At 30.9% G+C, this 20,070-nt stretch overlaps 1 protein-coding gene across 1 annotated transcript in view; it reads right to left on the bottom strand.

The window, feature by feature from the left end:
- LOC132740988 (protein phosphatase 1 regulatory subunit 12A-like) overlaps positions 1–20,070 on the bottom strand; it is a 94,511-nt gene that overhangs the window by 70,990 nt on the left and 3,451 nt on the right. Inside the window, exon 2 of the mRNA XM_060729061.1 lies at positions 15,530–15,660. Within this exon, the coding sequence (XP_060585044.1) occupies positions 15,530–15,660 (131 nt within the window). The remainder of the gene's footprint in view (positions 1–15,529; positions 15,661–20,070) is intronic.

Raw genomic sequence — 20,070 nt, 5'->3', positions numbered from 1 at the left:
GGTTTCACAAACGATCAAAACCAGATAATGCATAGAATAATCAATTCAAAATATACATCAAATTGCCTCAAGTACATTTAAAACAAAATCTGCACGATAGCAAAACTGCATATTCCCATTTTGCACGGGAATGTTCTACTGATATATATATACACAGTAAACTGATTGTACTAAACATACTCTTTAACCAACAGGTAGCTCCCACTAGATTGATTACGGAAGCAGTTTACCTATCTGTCATGTATTGAAGAACTTTCAGTTTTCATTTACAATTGAAGAAATGTGTTTTATATCAGAATTCTGAATTAAGACGAGTAGGTAATGAGGAAAAATTGTGTATCAGCCAATTGTTACTCCAGTTGAAAGTTAAGTCAAAAGTACAGGGGCCTGCAGGGAAGGACGCCATGTTATTACAACCTTCCAGCTGTCCCTGCACAGCCAAAGTCAAAACAATCATGTTTGTTTTTGTATTGCAAACAGGACAAGTAGGGATAATACCCTATGTAATGTTCGCAATTAAAGGGTCTTTACCAGTGTTTACCATCTCTGATGGTCCCTAATGCTTAAGGAGAGGGTTTTTTTTCTACAATCAAACGCAGTCCAAAGGGGAAAGAATGTTTTATTGGTTTTGATTAAGTCAAAGCCCCTCCCATCCCTTTTCTTTTGGAGTACAGGAATTTTTTGTTGGTTGGGGACAGGAAAAGTTTTGTATCTGGGTAAAGTCAAAAATAATGAGGCAAAAATTTTGAAAATAGGGTCAAAAAATTGAAATTTTCATATTTCTACTTATTTTCACCTAAAAACCATGTGATATTGATTGATGTTTAATGCCGAGTAATTGGATTTTATCTAAACACAAACACAAAATTGTATAAATCAACATTTTATTTCAACTTATAACAAAAATTAACAAAACCAATGCTTTATAAAATTGTGTCACTATACTCCCAATGTTAATTAAATCATATTGTGTTGTTATATTTTAGTAACAGTAGTGATGTACGGATAAAAAAATATACCCATTTTTTACCAGTAGTTTTTACCAACAGAAAAAAAAAATGCTATTGTTTTGTTACTAAAGTCTGATTTTCTTTAATGGTAAGAAAACATCAAAGTTTTTCTAAAGTTGGAGAAAATTGGGCCAGAGAAATAAAAAAGTAGTTGTTGTATGTATTAATAGTTACTTGATGTAAAATAAAGTTTCCAAATATTTCAACCTCTCAAAAAAAAAATAATAAGCAGTCAAATTTAACTTGTATTTTTATAAAAAGCGTTACACTCCTGACATGACTAGCAATAACTTGTTTAAATGATAATAGTTCTTTACAGAAACATGGGGAGTTTAAAAATTACATAAGAAAACACATGTACAGAACACCACTGATGTTTTGAAAACATACTGATAGGTTTATTAGCATTTGAGAATAATTCTTAGAGCAAAGATATAAAGTTACTACTAAAAACCGCAAACAAGTTTTTAACATGTAAAAACAATTAGCAAAAAATGGAAATAAAAGGTTGTAAACATTAATTAAGCTTCTGTTCCTAACCAATAGGAAAAAATATCAAAATGACCATATGAAGAATCTATTTCACAAAAAAATGCACCAATTTCACTTTAACATTTGAGTGTTACACTCCTGACACATTCAGGCAAGAGACTTAATATCTTTAAATATTGATTTAAAATATTTTTTAATGAAATACTTAAGACAAGTTACTAAGTTTTCTATGTAATTGTTCCTTTTTGTTATATCTTGCCTTTTAAAACACTTTGTTAAAAAATAAGTGACCTTTTTTCAAACCTTACTATATATATGTGAACCATCTGAGTGTAAACATTTTCTTTTTATATATGTCTACTTGCTTTCTACCCCTGGTAGAAAACCATACTGGTTTAAGAGAACATTTATTTAAATAAAAGATAAAAAGAAGCTACAAATTAAAAAACTACATAAAGTACAAACATTAACAGTAACTGTTCAAACTGTGTTACACTCCTGACACAAGATGTGGCACTTGGAACTGTTTATTTGAAAATATATGATTTCTATGATCTTAAGTCATTCAAGTTAAAAATTGAAGCCGTATTCCGCGCCCAGGAAGAAGAATTGTCATTTTGAGTGTCTGAACAATATCTTCAAAGGACTGCCGGGACACATCCTCCTTGGCTGGCCAACTGTACTCGTCAGCACCTCCGCTTGCTTTAAGGAACCTAACTTGGATGTCATCATCTGCCTGTGATATTTACCTATTCAATAAGTAGTTAATATAATTAAATTAATGAAAAGAAAACCCCAATCACATTTCAAGTTCTAAAAATTAGGTCATAAAATTACTGAGGAAACTAATGAAAAGTATACAAAAAACAACATGACCCCAGCAATGTACAGATACGTTCTTCTGTTTGACTTGAGAGCTACAGCTACAAAATTCTTCAGGGTTAAATCTGCAATATGATAATTAAAAGGTTTATACTAACTGTTGTCTTTAAAAGATACATTTCTAAAATAATTGGTTGAAATTCATCCTGACAAAGAACAGAAACATGCTTAATTTATCCTTCTATATAAGATATTATTTTTACTGTCTTACCTATTTAAACGCTGCCAAGTTAACATAATGTTCAATTTCTGGAATGTTACCATCAACCATTGTTGGTATGGAACTGTCTCCATCTCCAATGGTTATGTTAGGAGTATCCCATGAAACATCTATCTTGCAGACAGGGCTTTGCACATATTCTGTAAACACACTTGGTCTGTATCTAAGGTTCCATTCCTTGACATATTTTCAATATATTTGGTTAAGTCACTTGCCAAGATTTGCTCTAATTCCAATTTGTCAGTCTGAAAAATAAAATTGTAAAATTGTATTTTTTTTATTAAACCTATGATTTAAAGATATTAAAATTACAAGTTTTAAATAAAAAAAATTAATAATTAAATGAATTTCAGGCATGACTTTAAAACTAAGCTTGATAAATACCTCTGGTAAGCTTTGCATATGATGAATTACTTTGCTTCTCAACTGAGTGTGACTTTGTTGAGTCATCCCAAGGCATGTAACTGATCACTGCTGGCCCAAAAGAAACAATTGCCGTCATCAGGAGTAGTACCTGGAATCTTCCAACCTTTTCTGCGAATTTTATTTTCAAACTCGCTTAGAGTCTCATTTTTATGCTCTGTTGAGTAGTTATATATATAAGACTCAATGCTGTCTGTAAGCATACCTCTCAGGTTAGTCTCTCTCTCACAATTGTTAGTATTACTAGCTACTACTTTATTAAGGTTAGGTATTAAGCAAAAAGCAGAGCAAAAATGCAGTGTTTTGCAGAATTCAAATGGTTAGTATTTTAAAAGACTAAGGACTACAATAACTGAAAAATTGAATATGTAGGAACTGCATTCAAAAAATGTGATAACAAAAATGATTGCAGAATTAACAGTAATTATCATAGATGAAAAAAAAATTACTGTATGTCTTTATTGTTATTGACTTGGTTACTGTTAAGAAATAATATCAAATCTCATCATACTAATTGGCATATATATTTGTTTACATGTATTGAGTTTTATAGTGTTTTTTTTCATATCTACTTCAATTGTTTATTAGTCTGCTGAAAATAAAACAAAGTTAACTACAATTGCCGAAAAAGAAAAAAGTGTTCAGGAGTGTAACACTTTTCACTATTCTCACATACTGTATTTTACTTATATTGCATACTTAATCTTCAGTAATTGTATATAAATGCTTTGTTCTGCAAAGAGTATATACATGATTTTAATTTCTCAGTAATTTCTTTAGTGTATTATCATTAAATTTCAATGATTATACTTGTCAATAGTAGACATTTAGGAAATTTTGATGTTTTTAAAGGAAAATTTTTTAAAAAACCTTAAAGTTTTGGTGGTTTTTAAAAAAAAAAAAAAAAAATATTTTAATTATTTTTTCCTTTTTAAATAGGGGCCAAGAATAATATTTAGATCCCGAAATTTTTTTGGGTATATTCATAAAATCTTTAAAAGGTTTAAAAAGTTTGGAAAAAATAGTTTTTACCCCCTTTTGGACACCCATGGGCATGTACAAAAAGGGGATGATTTATTTAAATTGAACTAATGTCATTTGCTGACTCCAATTTTGGGCTCTTTTTTTTTGAAAAAAAAAAGGAATTTTTAAATTTTAAATTTTATGAAATAAAAAATTTTGAAAAGTTTTAAACCTTGCCGGGCATGTCTTTTTTAATCAAAACCGAGTCAAAAAATTATATGTTTAGAAAAAAGAGAATTTTTTATTAAAAACTTATAAAATTGGTAAAAAATGTTAGAAGCAAGGAAAAGCTGTTAATAACAAATATATAAGCAGAAACTTTACTGTTAGTACAAACCATGCTTTTTTTAAAGTACATTTTATTTTACAAGGACTGACTTTAGTGACTGGATAACCAAGTGGGATACCTACATTTTACAAAAAAAAAATAAGAAAAAGCAATTGCGAGAGCATAAGATATATAACATAAGTGACAAAAATTGTCATTTAAGAAACTGTTTTTCTGTATCAGGAATAGAAAATCATCATTTGCGTAAAATGTCACACAAAAAGTGTTACACTCCTGACATTTTAGGGTATTTTTTTTCTTGTATCTTTTTCACTTGTAGCGTGATGTCCCTGAAACTTGGCATATTTTACAACACTGATAGATGCTATATTTAGCACTTATAACAATATACACAACTATTAAAATATTAATCTGGGTAGCCTTTAAATGTTTGGCCTCATTATTTTTGACTTTACCCATATATCTGGTGCAAATGCTCTTTTGAAGAATTCATCTTATTCTATTCTTTCTACTGCTTATACAGTTATAAAAACAGATGTAATAAATAAATTTTAGTAAAGTCAGCAATAAAGGCAAATAAAAAATGCATACATAAAATGAATAGAGACGACTTGCATCTATAGCAAAATAAGCATGTAATATTGATGATGAAATTATAAACCAGAGAATAGACTGATGAAATATTCATGTGCTATCTAGTCTAATGGTTTTGTGTTATTGTTCTAAGTCACTGACATGATATATCCATCATTTTACTACAACCCAATCAATACAGCTTTCAGTTGGGACAAAAAAGCAAAAGAAAATGCTGACAGTTTCCTTCTAACCCATGTACAACTACAACAAGTATGTTTTTATTTCTAAAATCAAAATTTCATGCAGGCTAAATGAAAAAGGATTAGATAAGAAATCTTAAAATCAGTACATTTATATTCTTAAGATTACTTTTCTTGCACCCATAAATGTATTATAAGTTGTAAACCTATCTTAAAACAAGCAATTATCATAGTATTGCAAGCAATCCATAAGTCCCCTACTGGTAAGAGCCCAAGCAACATTCTGAAGGGCAATTGGCCATTCACTTAGGTTCCTATTTTAAGTAAATTTGTTGAAAAAGTTCTTTAAAAGTGATCACAGGAAACAGTTTTTATGTACAAACAGACGGACTGAAGGACACTCTAAAGTTATTTTTTAAACATTCCATGTTATCAAAATATAACATTTTTAAAATCCTATCATGATTGAAGAAGTTGGAGTAAAAATTACCAATTTCTCAAAAAAAAGTCTAAGTTCAAACCTAGGGTAAACCTAAAGTCCCCTCCGGTAAACCGGTAGGGGACTAATAAGCACATATGTAAAAAAGAGTATTTTATTAGTTCCTTAGACCCAGTTTAAAATACCTATACTTAATTTTTCTCAAGTTAATAGACTGAACACAGATTTTATACACTAAGTTTCTCTGTGAATTTGACCTATGACCTAATAACTTAATGGCTCATTAAGGCTCATTTACTGGCGATGGACAATGTCTCTAGTTTTCCCTACTTACTTTAACAATCTTAAACTTATTACTTTTGTTCTAAAATTATTTGCTTTACAAGAATTTTACACTGTCGCCTTGACCATGATCTTTCACTTAATGACCTCAAAAGCAATACATATCTGTCATCATCTACTGGCCACAGGTGATGTCCTTACTGAGCCTAAAAAGCCTGGACTTATTCAATTGGATTACAAGGACAACACAAATATGGTCAGATGCACCACCCCATCATAGAATGCTTATCACTTTTGAAGTTAGGGCAGAATTTTTTTTTTTTTATCCTAGTTGTAAAATGCACTTTCAAAATTTTAGAGAGCCTTTTAAATCCAGTTCAAATGGTAATAATAAGCCCATAATTGAACACTCATTTTAATCAAATAACAGTTCAAATTCCACTTCTTATAAAATCAAGAATCTTCAAATTCAAATAAGTGATTATTCGTTTTTATCTAAACAGCTGTAAATTGCATAAAATTCAACATGAGTTACTTCAATTTGGCACATCACTGGATTTTTCTTCCTTCTGTAAAAAACTAAAACCACTTAAAATTTCTACAACGATTCCCAAATTACTCAACAACAGTTTTCTGTACAGGTGGCAAGTACTGGTGATTAGCGGCTTTCATTTTTTTCTTTGTGAGAAATTCACTTGGATTTTTTTTTCATAATAAAACATAACTTTGAGAAAATGTATAATTGTTTTCCAGTGCACATGCTAACATACAGTGTTCACATACAAGATTGATTATTTATCTACATAAAACAAGAAACTGAAGACAAACTTTTCTTAGATTTCTATCAGTATGTTTTTTTTGTGTTTAATTGAAATGAGAAACGAAATGTGCACTGCATTATTTTAGGCCTGTTTCAAGAAACACAGCATACTTTCAAAAGGTTAGTTTGCATCTTCCTAGTTTAATATTGGTCTACTGTATGTTATACCAACATTAAGGTATAACAACATACATGCAAAATCCACTCAAAAGGAAATATACCAACATATTTCTTTCATACAGGTATTTTGTAGTTTCAAACAATAATTTTATAAACTGCAGGTATCAAAGATATAGCTTTATACACTTTGAAACTCAGTAGATGTAATAAAACATAATGGCTCTCTGCACAGAAACATGCTGGTTTGTTAGTCAAAAGAAATACTTTAAAAAAAAATAATTCAAAGTGAAAATTCAGTGCACTACTTTCTGTAATTCTTGATTTTTTAAAATGCAATCTTGCAATTTTTTTTTACTCAACTTTATGACAAGTGAAGGAAATTTACAATTATGTTTAGAGCTTGTATTTGTATTTCTTAAGATAGATTTATTACATACATGAGGACACACAACCATTTTCTGAAAAATGTACAACTGTGATCAGAAATACATGTATAAATGATATAAAATCATGACAAAAACAATACAGAAGCCTATCTGAGTTCACCTTTCAGCTGCAATAAATGTCTGGTAACTGCTACTGCACTGAACATTATTGCAATAATTAGCAGCTTAATACAATGTTTCATGGGTTTATCTTGACTGGAATCACCTGCCTCCAAGCTTTCTCCCTCCAACATGTCTGATAACTTCCAGATCATCATGCCAGAAGTGAACGAGTTTCATATAACCTAAAAATTGTATCATTTTTTCTTCATACCTTTTCAACATAATTTCTGTTAATTGTTACAATCATTATAAAATTCTAAAATAACATGGTCTGACTGTCAAATATACAAACTATAAACAGAAGCAATAGTCTATAGCTTATGACTTCATGCCGACTATACAGCGAGGCACTAATATTTTCAGATTAAAGACAACAGAAAATAGACTCTTAAGATGCACCTCTTTGCACTATGTAGAATGTACTAATACAAAATATACACCTTTTGAAATCTGCCTTCAATTACATAGAATGGGTAATTAATTGATTTGAAGTCCCTGAAATGAGTAACAGCTGATAGTTCCATACTTATAATAAGACATCGGCATTTTAGGGAAATTTAAGCATTCCCACCATCAGCCCCCTAAAACTGACAATAAAGTAACAATTCTGCAACCAAAATTCTATAATAGCTAATACAATAAAGAACAGAAAAGGGCAAAGTATACCTGCACATGAATCAACCAAAGAAGGCATCTTAGTACAATTAGTGTACCAAATGTCCTAATTACTCATAATGTATCAATGTTATTGTACAAAGTGATGAGAAATAATGACAAAAACATACGAAAAGTAAAATTAATAACGATATTAACACAGTTATCTGATGATAAATAAGCATTTAGTTTAAAGACAATTAAAAACATGCTAATAGTTTTAATTCTTTAATTTCATGCCTTAAAATGCTATTTCAGTGTGGGTTTTTCATATCACAATAACAACCATTTTAACAAGTAACAGCCAACTTGACCACATGAAAAATAGTTCAGTGATAGTCCAAGACAAGATTTTCTTCAACTAGAACTCCCAGGGCTCATCCTGGGGGGAAATTTTAGGGAGAAGTGACGACCTCGCGAAAATTAGGGAGAAGGGAAACAACCCAATGTGTATGCATTAACATGCATGGCTATACATCCTTTAATTATAATATAAACACAATTAATATCAACATTTCTCCAGTTTATTAATTAATATAAGATTAATTAATAGTAGTATTAATTAAAAGTAGATTAATTATTTAGTAGTAGATCAGGCAATGGCATCTAAATGTTTTTGAGCTGCAAATATGAATATAAAAAATTATTTTTGATATCTATTGATCAGCTATTTATAACTTAAGCTTTCTCAAAATATGTGTTTATATATTTTCATGTACATTTGTTGATAATAATGTGTAAGAAAAGATATGATGATAAAATCAATTTCATATTTTTTACTTTACTTTCTTCACCTTTAAAAGAAGATGAAGTCACATTGGATATTGATTAATAATATCTGTTCTATTCTGTTCTGGTAACAGAAATTTCTCTCAAGGTCCTGCATGTTGTAATGTCAAATTTATATGCATATAATTATTCTTATAAAACATTCTTCAAACATCAAAGAATATGTAAAATATGTACTGCACACATTTGTGCACATTATATTTGATCACTAAAATTACATACATTCATTTCTTATTGAAAAATTTGACTGAGAATTTGTAGAAAATTAATTTCTAATTACCTCCCTTTATTTTCATGAAATGTTAAATTCGGTAATATCTTTATAAATAATGCTTTTTAAAATTTACAATATTGATAAATCTTAATCTGAGCGTCATATTTACGAATTTATTTTGAAACAATAAGAACACTTCTTTCCAGACAAATGTTGTTGTTATATACACGTTACATGATATACGACCGATATGTAGTTAAGCCGGGATGTCTTGCCCACGTGCGTAAACTGTGTCAAATTTGGCATTTCTACAAAGAGAACAATGCCAAACACCCCTACTCAATCGCAAGATAATCTTAGATTTTTGCGAATTGGCTTTCTTAAATTTTCGCGTAGGTGTAACTATCAGAATCAGTTACTTTCTTACTGCTCGGTTTCGGCATTTCGCCTTGTAGCCATGACGTGAGCGACATAACAATTTTACAGTAAAAATTGATGTTAACATACTGAAATCATTCAAAACTATGATTAAGGTTTTAATCTGGTCGCTGATCATTAATGAAATTGATTATTTTTAATTGACTAACAGTTTTGTGATAGCCGTGAAAAATCCATTGCACATCGCCTTTACTCGGGTTAAAAACCCACCATCGAAGTGCATCGTGTATATCAATTAGGGAAGATTGCACGTGGTAAGATAATCGGGGAAAAAACAATTTATAATTATCGCCAAATCCCGTTTTAAACTCGCAAAACTATCACACAATTATACCGTTTCGGGCCGATGCTCTCATTATTTACTGTTTAGAGTAGGCGGTCTATCGCTTCGCTTACAGGTAGAAGGGTAGTATAAAGCGACGCTCTGATTGGATAATGATAATTAGCGGTCGTCATATGGGCGGATATAATCTCTGCTCTTTACATCGCTAAGTAATTACTATTTGGGAACTAAGATTTTATCGGCGATGTTGACTTCTCTTTGATCAATCGGAAGAGCGAAATTGGAATATACACGGCGAAGTTTTCGCCTGAATCGCCCTTCCGGATGAGCCCTGACTCCGCGAGTCGGATGTGTCGCCTTGTGAACAATATAGTTTAGGAGAAATGGCCAGGACAAAAAAGAAATATGAAAACTAACAAAGGGCAATAACCAAAAAATAATAAGTGCAGAGCAGCAGTTTCTGTGCACTGCACTTCTTATCAATAAGATCTATCATTCTATGAAGTTTCAAGTCCATATCTTTTATAAAATTATTTATGAGAGATAGCCTGGACAAAAATATAATTATAAAGTATGAAAATTAATAAAGGGTAATAACTTCACAAATAAAAAGTGCAGAGTACCGGTAAGTGTACACTGCACTTTTTCTTTATGAGATCCATCATCCAATGAAGTTTCACATCCATAGCTTTCATACTTGAGGAGAAATGACCGGACAAAATTAAAGTATGAAAATTAACAAAGGGCAATAACTCAAAAAATAAGAAATGCAGAGTACCGGTTCTTGTGCACTGCACTTCTTTTTAATGAGATCTATCTTCCTATGAAGTTTCAAGTCCATAGCTTTTATACTTTCGGAGAAATGGCCAGGATAAAAATAAAGTATGAAAATTAACAAAGGGCAATAACTCAAAAAATAAGAAATGCAGAGTACTGGTTCTTGTGCACTGCACTTCTTCTTAATGAGATCTATCATCCTATGAAGTTTCAAGTCCATGACTTTTATACATTAGGAGAAATGGCCCGGACAAAAAAAAAGTATAAAAATTAACAAAGGGCAATAACTCAAAAATTAGGAAGTGCAGAGTACCTGTTCTTGTGCACTGCACTTCTTCTCAATGAGATCTATCATCCTATGAAGTTTCAAGTCCATAGCTTTTATAGTTGAAGAGAAATGGCCCGGACAAAATTAAAGTATGAAAATTAACAAAGGGCAATAACTCAAAATTTAAGAAGTGCAGAGTACTGGTCCTTGTGCACTGCACTTTGGGTTATTGAAAGAAGCATGCATACCAAGTATGAAGTCAATCAGACTTATAGTGACTGAGTTATGCTCTGGACAAGCTTTAGTGGACGCCGACGCCGCCGACAAAAGTAACCCCTATATGTCGCCTTTTCAAGGCGACACAATAAAACAATGAAAAGGATCATTCAGCTCTCACAAATCTATGACCAATACATAAATAAGTTCTGACAATAAGTTCTGACAATACAAATCAAAATATCATGAGACCCATTTCTAAACATATTTTAGGGAAAGGGGGACTGTGGGATAATTCAATGATTTTTGCATCTGATATGAAAATAAACAACAATTAATCATTACATAATACTTGAACAAATATTTTTGTATTCCAAATAGTGTACACTTATTCATATGGTAATCTACTGCCTTGTGTTGTGGTTTAGTTTTTTCCCTATGATGAGATTTATGCTCCCACGATGATTATAATACCGGAGCAATGATGATTCCATTACTGTAGAAGAGTCAAGTAGTGTAATTACCACATGTCATTATATTACTAATGCACTGTAAGTGTTACATAAGTGTGCATTAAATGAGCTATCATAAGAATAAGCTGCCAAGATTGTCTTGTGGCTTACCCACCACTTCTCAGTGCACTTCAAAAAAATACTTATTTACATAAATGTTTCTTTATATCAATATTAATGCAGAAAAAAATTCTTCAAGACTGAATCTTCACTTGCATACACTTTCTTAATATATTTTAAATTTTTTTATCTATCTTATTCTTACACTATTTAAATGAAAAACAATTATTGATAAAGATGATATTTTAATATGACTTTCTCCATATTATTAGCTTTTCAAGAGAGTTTTATGACAAGTGAACATGGCAGAAAAACTCATGCAAATACTTTTTTTCCTAATATAAAACTAGTGAAACTTTCATTAACCAACTTTTTGGAGGGTGGGGATGGGGAGATGGGGTCATGTTAAGTAATTCAGAAACTGATTATGTCAGTACCTTTAGAAACTTAGAAAGAAAATAATTCAAAATATTCTGTTCTTCAAACATTCCCTCCTTACCAACCCCTGTTAAGGCACCACACCTGATGGACAGTCAGAAAAGAAAATACCAATTAAAAGCCCCTACCCACCAAAGGTGACAAAAAATTCACATTAGTGAAATTTAATTCTGAAAATTTCCAGATCTATGCCAACAGTTCAATCATTCCACAGGCCCTTAACAAAACAAACGATATTTGATGTTAACCAAAAGAATGTATTCATATAGCCCAACTGACAGATTATTGACAAAAAAAGATCATAAAATATCACATGCCAAAATTTTCAGTTTGGGCAATTTTATACCATCATAAAAAGCTTTTGAAGTGTCCATAAGAAAAAGAGTCATTTTATGTTATTTTATATAGAAATCATCAATTATGGATACATTATCAATGGCTTTAAAGTGATAACTTTGTATGAAAAGTAAACTTGACACATGCCCTTCATGTCACGACCTTACAATGACCTATTATTTTCAATACACAGTTTTTATAACAACTTACTGTGAAATGATATCAACAGTAAAATCAATGTTTAACTTCCAAGTTTTTTTATGCAAAATTCTAAATGTAAACATTAAGGTCAACTTTATCATTTTAATTCTGTCATCCTACACATGTTTTTGCAATAGACTTTTCTTGCTTTAAATTTGGACTCCGAAATTGTTCATAGTTATGGTAAATGTATGGGAATTCAATATTAACCCTTACCCTGCTGGAACTAAAGGTGATCAGTCTTTGCCACCGGTACAGGACCAGGTCAGCCAGCACATCCATGCAGTCTGACTAAGCTCTATACTGTTTGGTAGCTCATTTTTAATGTTTTGATACCGAAATCCCTTAAATTTCAAATTCCAAGTTGGACTTGCAGTCTAAGGGTTAAAATGCAAACACTACTAGCAAAACAACAGTCATGAGTTCAGGCTGGTGTAGCTGGACCTGTCATTAAAGGCAACTGCACTAATTAGGTAAACATTTCAGTTGTCATTTAGTGGTCTGGTGATTTAAGTTGTGAGCCTCACAGAATGAGGACAGTAAGTAAAATTCTTCAATAATTTCTCATTAGATTTTTACAGAAGCTAAGTCCTGGTACAATCATGTAATGATATATTTAATTACTAAGGAACATTTAGTTTAACATCTGATTGCTTTTTTTTTCAAAATTAATTATACTTTTGCAGGTGTTATTTAAAATGATTATCTCTTATTAACAAATTAATTAAACAGAAAATTCTTAAAACTTGATTAAGATTAATCCTATTGAAAGAGACATTTTCACCTTTAAAACAAAACTATAAAATTTCAAACAAAATTTCAAAATGTAGGATAAATATTTCATTGAACCTGTGTTTCCTAATATATATTCTTATGCTCAACTTATTTATAGTATATATATTTCAATGACTTCATATAAACAATACACATTCACATCCTGTTCAAGGAAAGGAAAGTTTTCCTTTCCGCTAAATTGTTACATTAAATGATATTAATGTAATTATAACGCTTTCCCTTGGCGAAACTACTTCACCCATCAGATTTTAATCTGTTCATAGCAGTGTAAAATGAGCGCTTAAACTTTTCTATTTCTTTAAATATATACAATACAGTTGAAATTGCATTGTAAACATATCATAGGAAAGAAACTAGTTCAGATAAATACAATGATATTAGTTATATATCTTTTACATTTTTAAATTTTTCTCATTCTTTAAAAAAAGAAAATAGAGCATGTTGTATTAAATGATATAAAATCAGTCAAGGAAATCTATACAACGTGATGTAAGCTAGATTTCAGTTCAAATAAAATACATATTGTTATCTTTCATCACATGTGGCCGTATATCAAATTTCTCACCTTGTTCCTATTTCCCTTACTTTCTATCTACCTGTATATATATATCAAGTTCTTCAGCATCATTATATTTCACTTCCTCTAACAATAGGTATTGTTTTCTTTTGACTTAAAGCTCTGTTTAGAATCATAATAAACACTAGACCTCAAATATACTACATTGTACAACTTTCGACACCAGAGTACCTTATCCTGAGACTACTTTGAATGGACATTGAAAATGCTCTGGACAAGACCTTAGAACGAAGAGAAATTATTTAGCCTTACAAGCAGGTTGTATAGAACAAGGCAGCAGTCAAGATCTGACACTGTCTTATTTTGCAATCCTTTAGAATTAACCTCATCATGCAATAAACACATCAGCTTGCTCTAAACTGGACCTCTGGATTTGCTATCCAATGGACCTCAGAACATTTGCTGACCTAAGACTATTTGCTTTACACTGGACATCAAAATTTGGTATGTAGTGAACATCACAATTGGCTATAGACTGAACCTACAATGTAACTGATATTGTAAGAAACTGGGCACTTGAGTGATACAGACTGGACCATACAATGCAATAGAAATGAACAATACAGACTGGTTGTTAACATCCATTTCTCATGAGAAGATAATAATATTACATGACAATTGACTTTTGAAGTGTTTTAATCATGTTAGCTATATTCAGATGTGTGTGACAAATTCATTAATTGAATTTCTTAGACAACAGTAGCTTGGGATAGATTAATACATAAAAACATGAATACAATCTTTTTTCACATCCTTTATCCCTTCTTGTTTCAGAATCCAAAGTTTGTGGTTAGGTGTTAAAATGAACTCAACTCAACCTTTTATATAAATAAAGATGTTGTTTTTTTCTATATTTAACACAAGTGGTATTGTCACCACAATAGTATTAAATACTTATGTCATTCCCACTGATGTTAGAAAACAGAATGAGATTTATCAGTAATAGTACATTACTGCACTTTGGTTTGATTTTTTTGTTAAACTGTTATGAATTGCACAAAATGTATTTCGCTTAATGCATACAAATAATTGACAGGACCAAAAAATTAATTTTTCAGTGATTGTTTTTTTGGTCCTTTTTGGAGCAAAAATTAGGAACCATTCTTGCCTAAGAATTTATATGTTATTTTGGTAAAATATCCATTTCATAGAAAAATGAATAAAAATAATAAATATTCAAACAAAAACTTCAGTACATTCTAAAGTCCTTGATTATTTCAAAAAAATAAAACTCATAGAAATTTTTACTGATTTTCATCAGAAAAGAATGTAACTATTCATCAATAATATTGCTTTTATTTGTTCCCTTACTTCGAAAAAAGGGAAAAATATTTAATTTTCAATAAAAAAATGTCATTTTTAAATTTATGCCAGCAATGCATGAAATCATTAAAATGACCCACAACATTACAAATTACCATCAATATAAAACAGTGGTAGTAGGTACTGTCATGTCGAGTTCAATTCCTAACTCAAATGCCTGCTGCAGTTTTTTCTTCAACTTTTGGATCAAAAACAGGACAGCTCTTACAACAATGACCGTAACACTTGAGATGTTACACAGAAGATAATATTATTTAAAACAGAATAAAATAAATCTCTTTAAATTTATAAACCTTATGAAAACATAAAATCAGGAGCACTGACCTAGCTATTTCTGTGAAGCCACAGGAGGCAGTGGCATGGAGAGGTGTCCATCCTTCATTATCACAAACATCAACATCAGCTCCATGTTCCACTAGGAACTCTACCATATCCAGATTGTCGTCTATACATGCCTACAAACATAAACAGTACAATGATTAAACTCTTGAGATTCACTTTCTTAGAACAGTTTTTTTTTATTTGTACAAAAAAATCTGCTTAAGAGGGACTTTTTGAGCTATATTAATTATTATTACTAATTGAAAGAATTTATGGTGCATTTGGTTCAGAATTAGAGTAGACCTGGCCAAATTGCAGTAAAGACGCATGTACACATTCACGGAAAAGAAAACATGCTTAACAGATGAAATCATGCAACATTTTTGTATGTATTATTAATATGCATGACTCTGGGGGGTGCCATTTAAAATAGCTTATTGTAACAACAGCATCAGTAGTTTTTTTAACAAAAACATACTTGTCAAAAGACTCAAATGACATCAGGCTTACACATGAAAAGATTAAGAATCACAGAATTACTGGATCAGATGTATACTTTAATAGAATAGTGCTAATGCATATTTATCTGAACATTTACAACAGCTGAAGTCCACTGACTTATTAAATTGCCCGCCCTGTGGGATAGGGCTTTCAATACATATTCTTGCTTCTGCAGATCTTAGTGCACCAAAAAGGTGCATTAACCCTCTATTATTTATGCATGCTCAAATGACTCAGATAGAATTGATGTTTAAAGTTATAGTAGACAATATCACCAAAAAAGGTGCATTAACTCTCTATTATTTATGCATGCTCAAATAACTCGGATAGAATTGATGTTTAAAGTTATAGCAGACAATATCTGTACATTGTATGCCCTATCCAGAATTGAACCTAGAAGATGTGATTGATTTCCTAAATAATATACACATGTATGGGCCAAAAATTTTGTGTTAGACCAATATTTATTACAAAATACAATATTAAACAGACATGTTTTAATGTTAATAACAGTGATACTTTTCAACAGTCATCAGATAACTTTTTTAAGACCAGTCATAATAGCCATTTTCTTCAGCATGTTGTAAAGTTTCTAACTTGTTTTTTTTTTAATTATCATTCATATTTGTTTTCTCCCTTAATATTAATATAAACAATGTTCCCTCTTTATTCAAACAGTGCCAGAGACTGTATATGGTTATAGCTAGTCATAAACTCTGGCTAATGTTTACTGTTTTTATTTACAGCATAAATCTATGGGGGTCAAGTGATCCTAATCAAAGTCAACTTGAATGATTGTATTTCTTTTTCTCACTGAAGCTTTTGTACAATGTTTATACACATTGTTCCTATTTGAAATAGAGCCGATTTTTATCTTTCAACCTCTATGATTCTATTTTACTATGTCAAATCTTTATGTTTAGAAAAAAACTGCTTTCTACATATTTTTACAGCAATTAAAAAATTTATACCACAATGAAGATCATTAGATTAATTAGGAAAACTGAATGCATTGGAATTTTTCAAACACTATATAGTAAAAGGTTACTCTTGTTTTTCCACCTCAATTTTGAATTTAACCCTAGTCAGTTACTTTAAGGAGAACATAAATTGCTTATGAAAATAATTTTCTTCAAACTTCTAATATGCAAAATTTAATGTGCAACAACCAGAATTTTTTAGGACTGTCCAAGAAGATCTTATGGATTGTGTATGAATAATGTGCAGTCATTGAAATTTACTGGCCCGAATTCCAGTTTTGAATTTATTCTACTATATATTTAACTTAATTTTCTTAAAATTTACACTGGCCCTAACTAATTTTCACTGGCCATGGGCTACCGGGCCAGTGCTAAATTTGATGACTGAATGTGTTTGTAACATATTGTTTGTATAAGATATAAAGCCAGCATGTTAACAGTTAAACACATTCTATATATCATTTTATATGCAAGCATAATACTATTATGCATGTCAGGACTTACCTAAGAGTATGTTTCTTTTAGAAAAGATTATGATTTTAGAAGTTTTAATACATTTTATATGCATTTTAATTACTTTTGTTATTACTTTGGTAAATCTATAAATTACTAGTATACAATACTACAAATTGTTGGGAAATCCCCTACGCCTGCATTGTATAACAAAATGTGTCAAAAGTAATAATAATCTAGTATATTGTAGTACAACACATGTTAAAAGGTGTCTTCCCCATGGAAAAATTATTTTAAAAAAATATTTAAAATCATGCAGATTTCCTTAAAAATTCAAAATAGAAAAGATCTACATTTACATTTTTATTCCCTTTTTTGTGTGTTTTTTACCTATGAAATTCAAGGGAAGGACTGCTTCCCCTACCTGTGAAAAAAGCTCTTACAGAAGCATAAAAAGGATAAACATGTATAAATATCAAGCCCGAAATTTTTCTTTCTTAATTGGGAATGGGGCCTTCAGGAGCCCTTTAATATTGGGAAGAATTACCACTAAAGTTGCAGATTTGGGAAAGTAAAAAGTTAGTACAAGTTTGATTTTTTGCCTTTTGATCTAACAAGAATGTTAAGTTTCAATCAATTCCCTTCTGCAGTTATGAAGACAACTTGTACGCATAAGCAAAAAAACAGGTTTCTTTAAAAAGTAATTTTGTGTGCCTAGTTTGATACTTACAGTGGCTGTGAATAATTCAATGTCTTAATGGTATTGCTGTCAATACAACTTCAAACAAGGGTGAGTGCTTGGACTTCTTCTATTTCTTGCATTCATAACTGACCTCCATCAAGATGTTTAATCAAAACTTTACCTATTTGATGATGATCATGCTATGTAACTAACCTGAACATTCTGAAGGTCTGCAATCAGACACCCTTCAAAAAGTCTTAAATACTCTTGGATTAGGACATGGAGTTAAACTTCAAATTAATCTATGCAGGGTATTTTTATTCTATAAAAGTAGCCAGAAATTTCCCTATGAAATTTAAAAGTTAACAGTAACTAGTAAAGATTGATTAAGTCAGAGTAAGATCAAGAAAATGTGCCAGTAATGTATTACTCAGTATTTCTGCCAGACTAGATTTTTTGAGGGACATTTGTGGCCCTCTGTTTAAAAATATTGGGGTCATTTGAAATTATAAAGGGTCATAATTCAAAACAGTAAAACCTACAAAAGTAAACCCCATAACTATTTAATTTCATAATTATGTTAAGTTCAATTTCTCACTTTAACAGCTTACTTTTTGCTTCAAAACTTATGTCTGTCTTTAGTTTCTTCCAATTTGCAACTGCTGTTGCAACCGAAAATTTTCTAAGGATTTAGTTTAAGGAAGGCCTAAACCTTATCTGCATTAAAACTTTTAACCTGTCAGCTGACAGTCTGTTTATTGCAGACACTTTGATATTAATTCAGGACACAAAAGCACCTATCCTTTGTGGTTTGTTTGCCATTGTGAGAAATCTTCTACACAAATTGCTTTGTTTACCCAGAGTGAGACTATATGTTTTTGTGTATGTTCACTAAATTCCAGATAACATTACTGATTATAGAACGGTTAAAAGTCTGACAGAAAAAGCATCATTTAGTAACTAATACATACATGCAGGGTTCTCGGGGATGCTTATTTCGGCATCCCGGTACGCATGTTTATTACAGCTGGACGCAAATATTTCAGAGCAAGGATTCCACGTACGCTTAATTTTGCCTGGGGACGCATAAACATTACCGATTGTTAACAACCACAAATACACAAATGCGTCAGCACTTGTCAGTCTATAGGTAGGCGGTCCTATGCACATCGACCCGTGAAGCGATTAGCCAATCAGCGATAACGCTTACGATCATTATCACGCAATAGTGATCAGACTAATGTATACACGCGCTGTACAGTACATATAACACGAGGTGATAATTTTATATCTTTGATCAACAGTTGATTGGAAATTAGCAAATTTTACCGACAAAAGGATAAAATTATTGACTATTTACGCCGCAAGTTTAAAGACTGTTTTCTCAAATTACATATGAGTGTAATTTTGAATGATTGTCGAATATTTTCGGCATTTTCTAGGCACAATTTTGCTTTAGTTTCATTCTTGCAAAAACTTAGATAAGACTATTAAGAATTTAAGATATTGTGCCAACAAACCAAAATACACATACGCTTTTCTTTGATATTTAGATTCTATCCGAAAATTGATCCCGAACATCGGCGATTTCACGTTCGCCAGAAACCCTAAAATTTCGCAAAAATTCTCGGTTTCCAAGCCAAACATGCGAATGAATTGTTCCTTTATTATTTAATCAACATTAAATCTTTAAATATCGATCTTCAATTTGCCCCCTTTTGAAGATATTTGCTAAAATAATTGTCGATCGGATGAATCTCTTACACACTATTTGAAGCTGTACACGATTTTCCTATTCATTCCGCTAAACGCTGCCTATATACATTTACGTTTTTTTTACAAATATAAACTTTTTGTCTTTAGAGTGGACTTATTTAACCAGAATAAAATTTGATTTGGTATAAAAGTGAAAAAAAAAAACGATTTCC

This window comes from Ruditapes philippinarum, unplaced genomic scaffold, assembly GCF_026571515.1.
Source record: "Ruditapes philippinarum isolate M1 unplaced genomic scaffold, ASM2657151v2 ctg411_1_1_1_1, whole genome shotgun sequence".
In the NCBI taxonomy this organism is placed as follows: Eukaryota; Metazoa; Mollusca; class Bivalvia; order Venerida; family Veneridae; genus Ruditapes; species Ruditapes philippinarum.
This window is presented reverse-complemented; position numbering and strand designations above follow the sequence as displayed.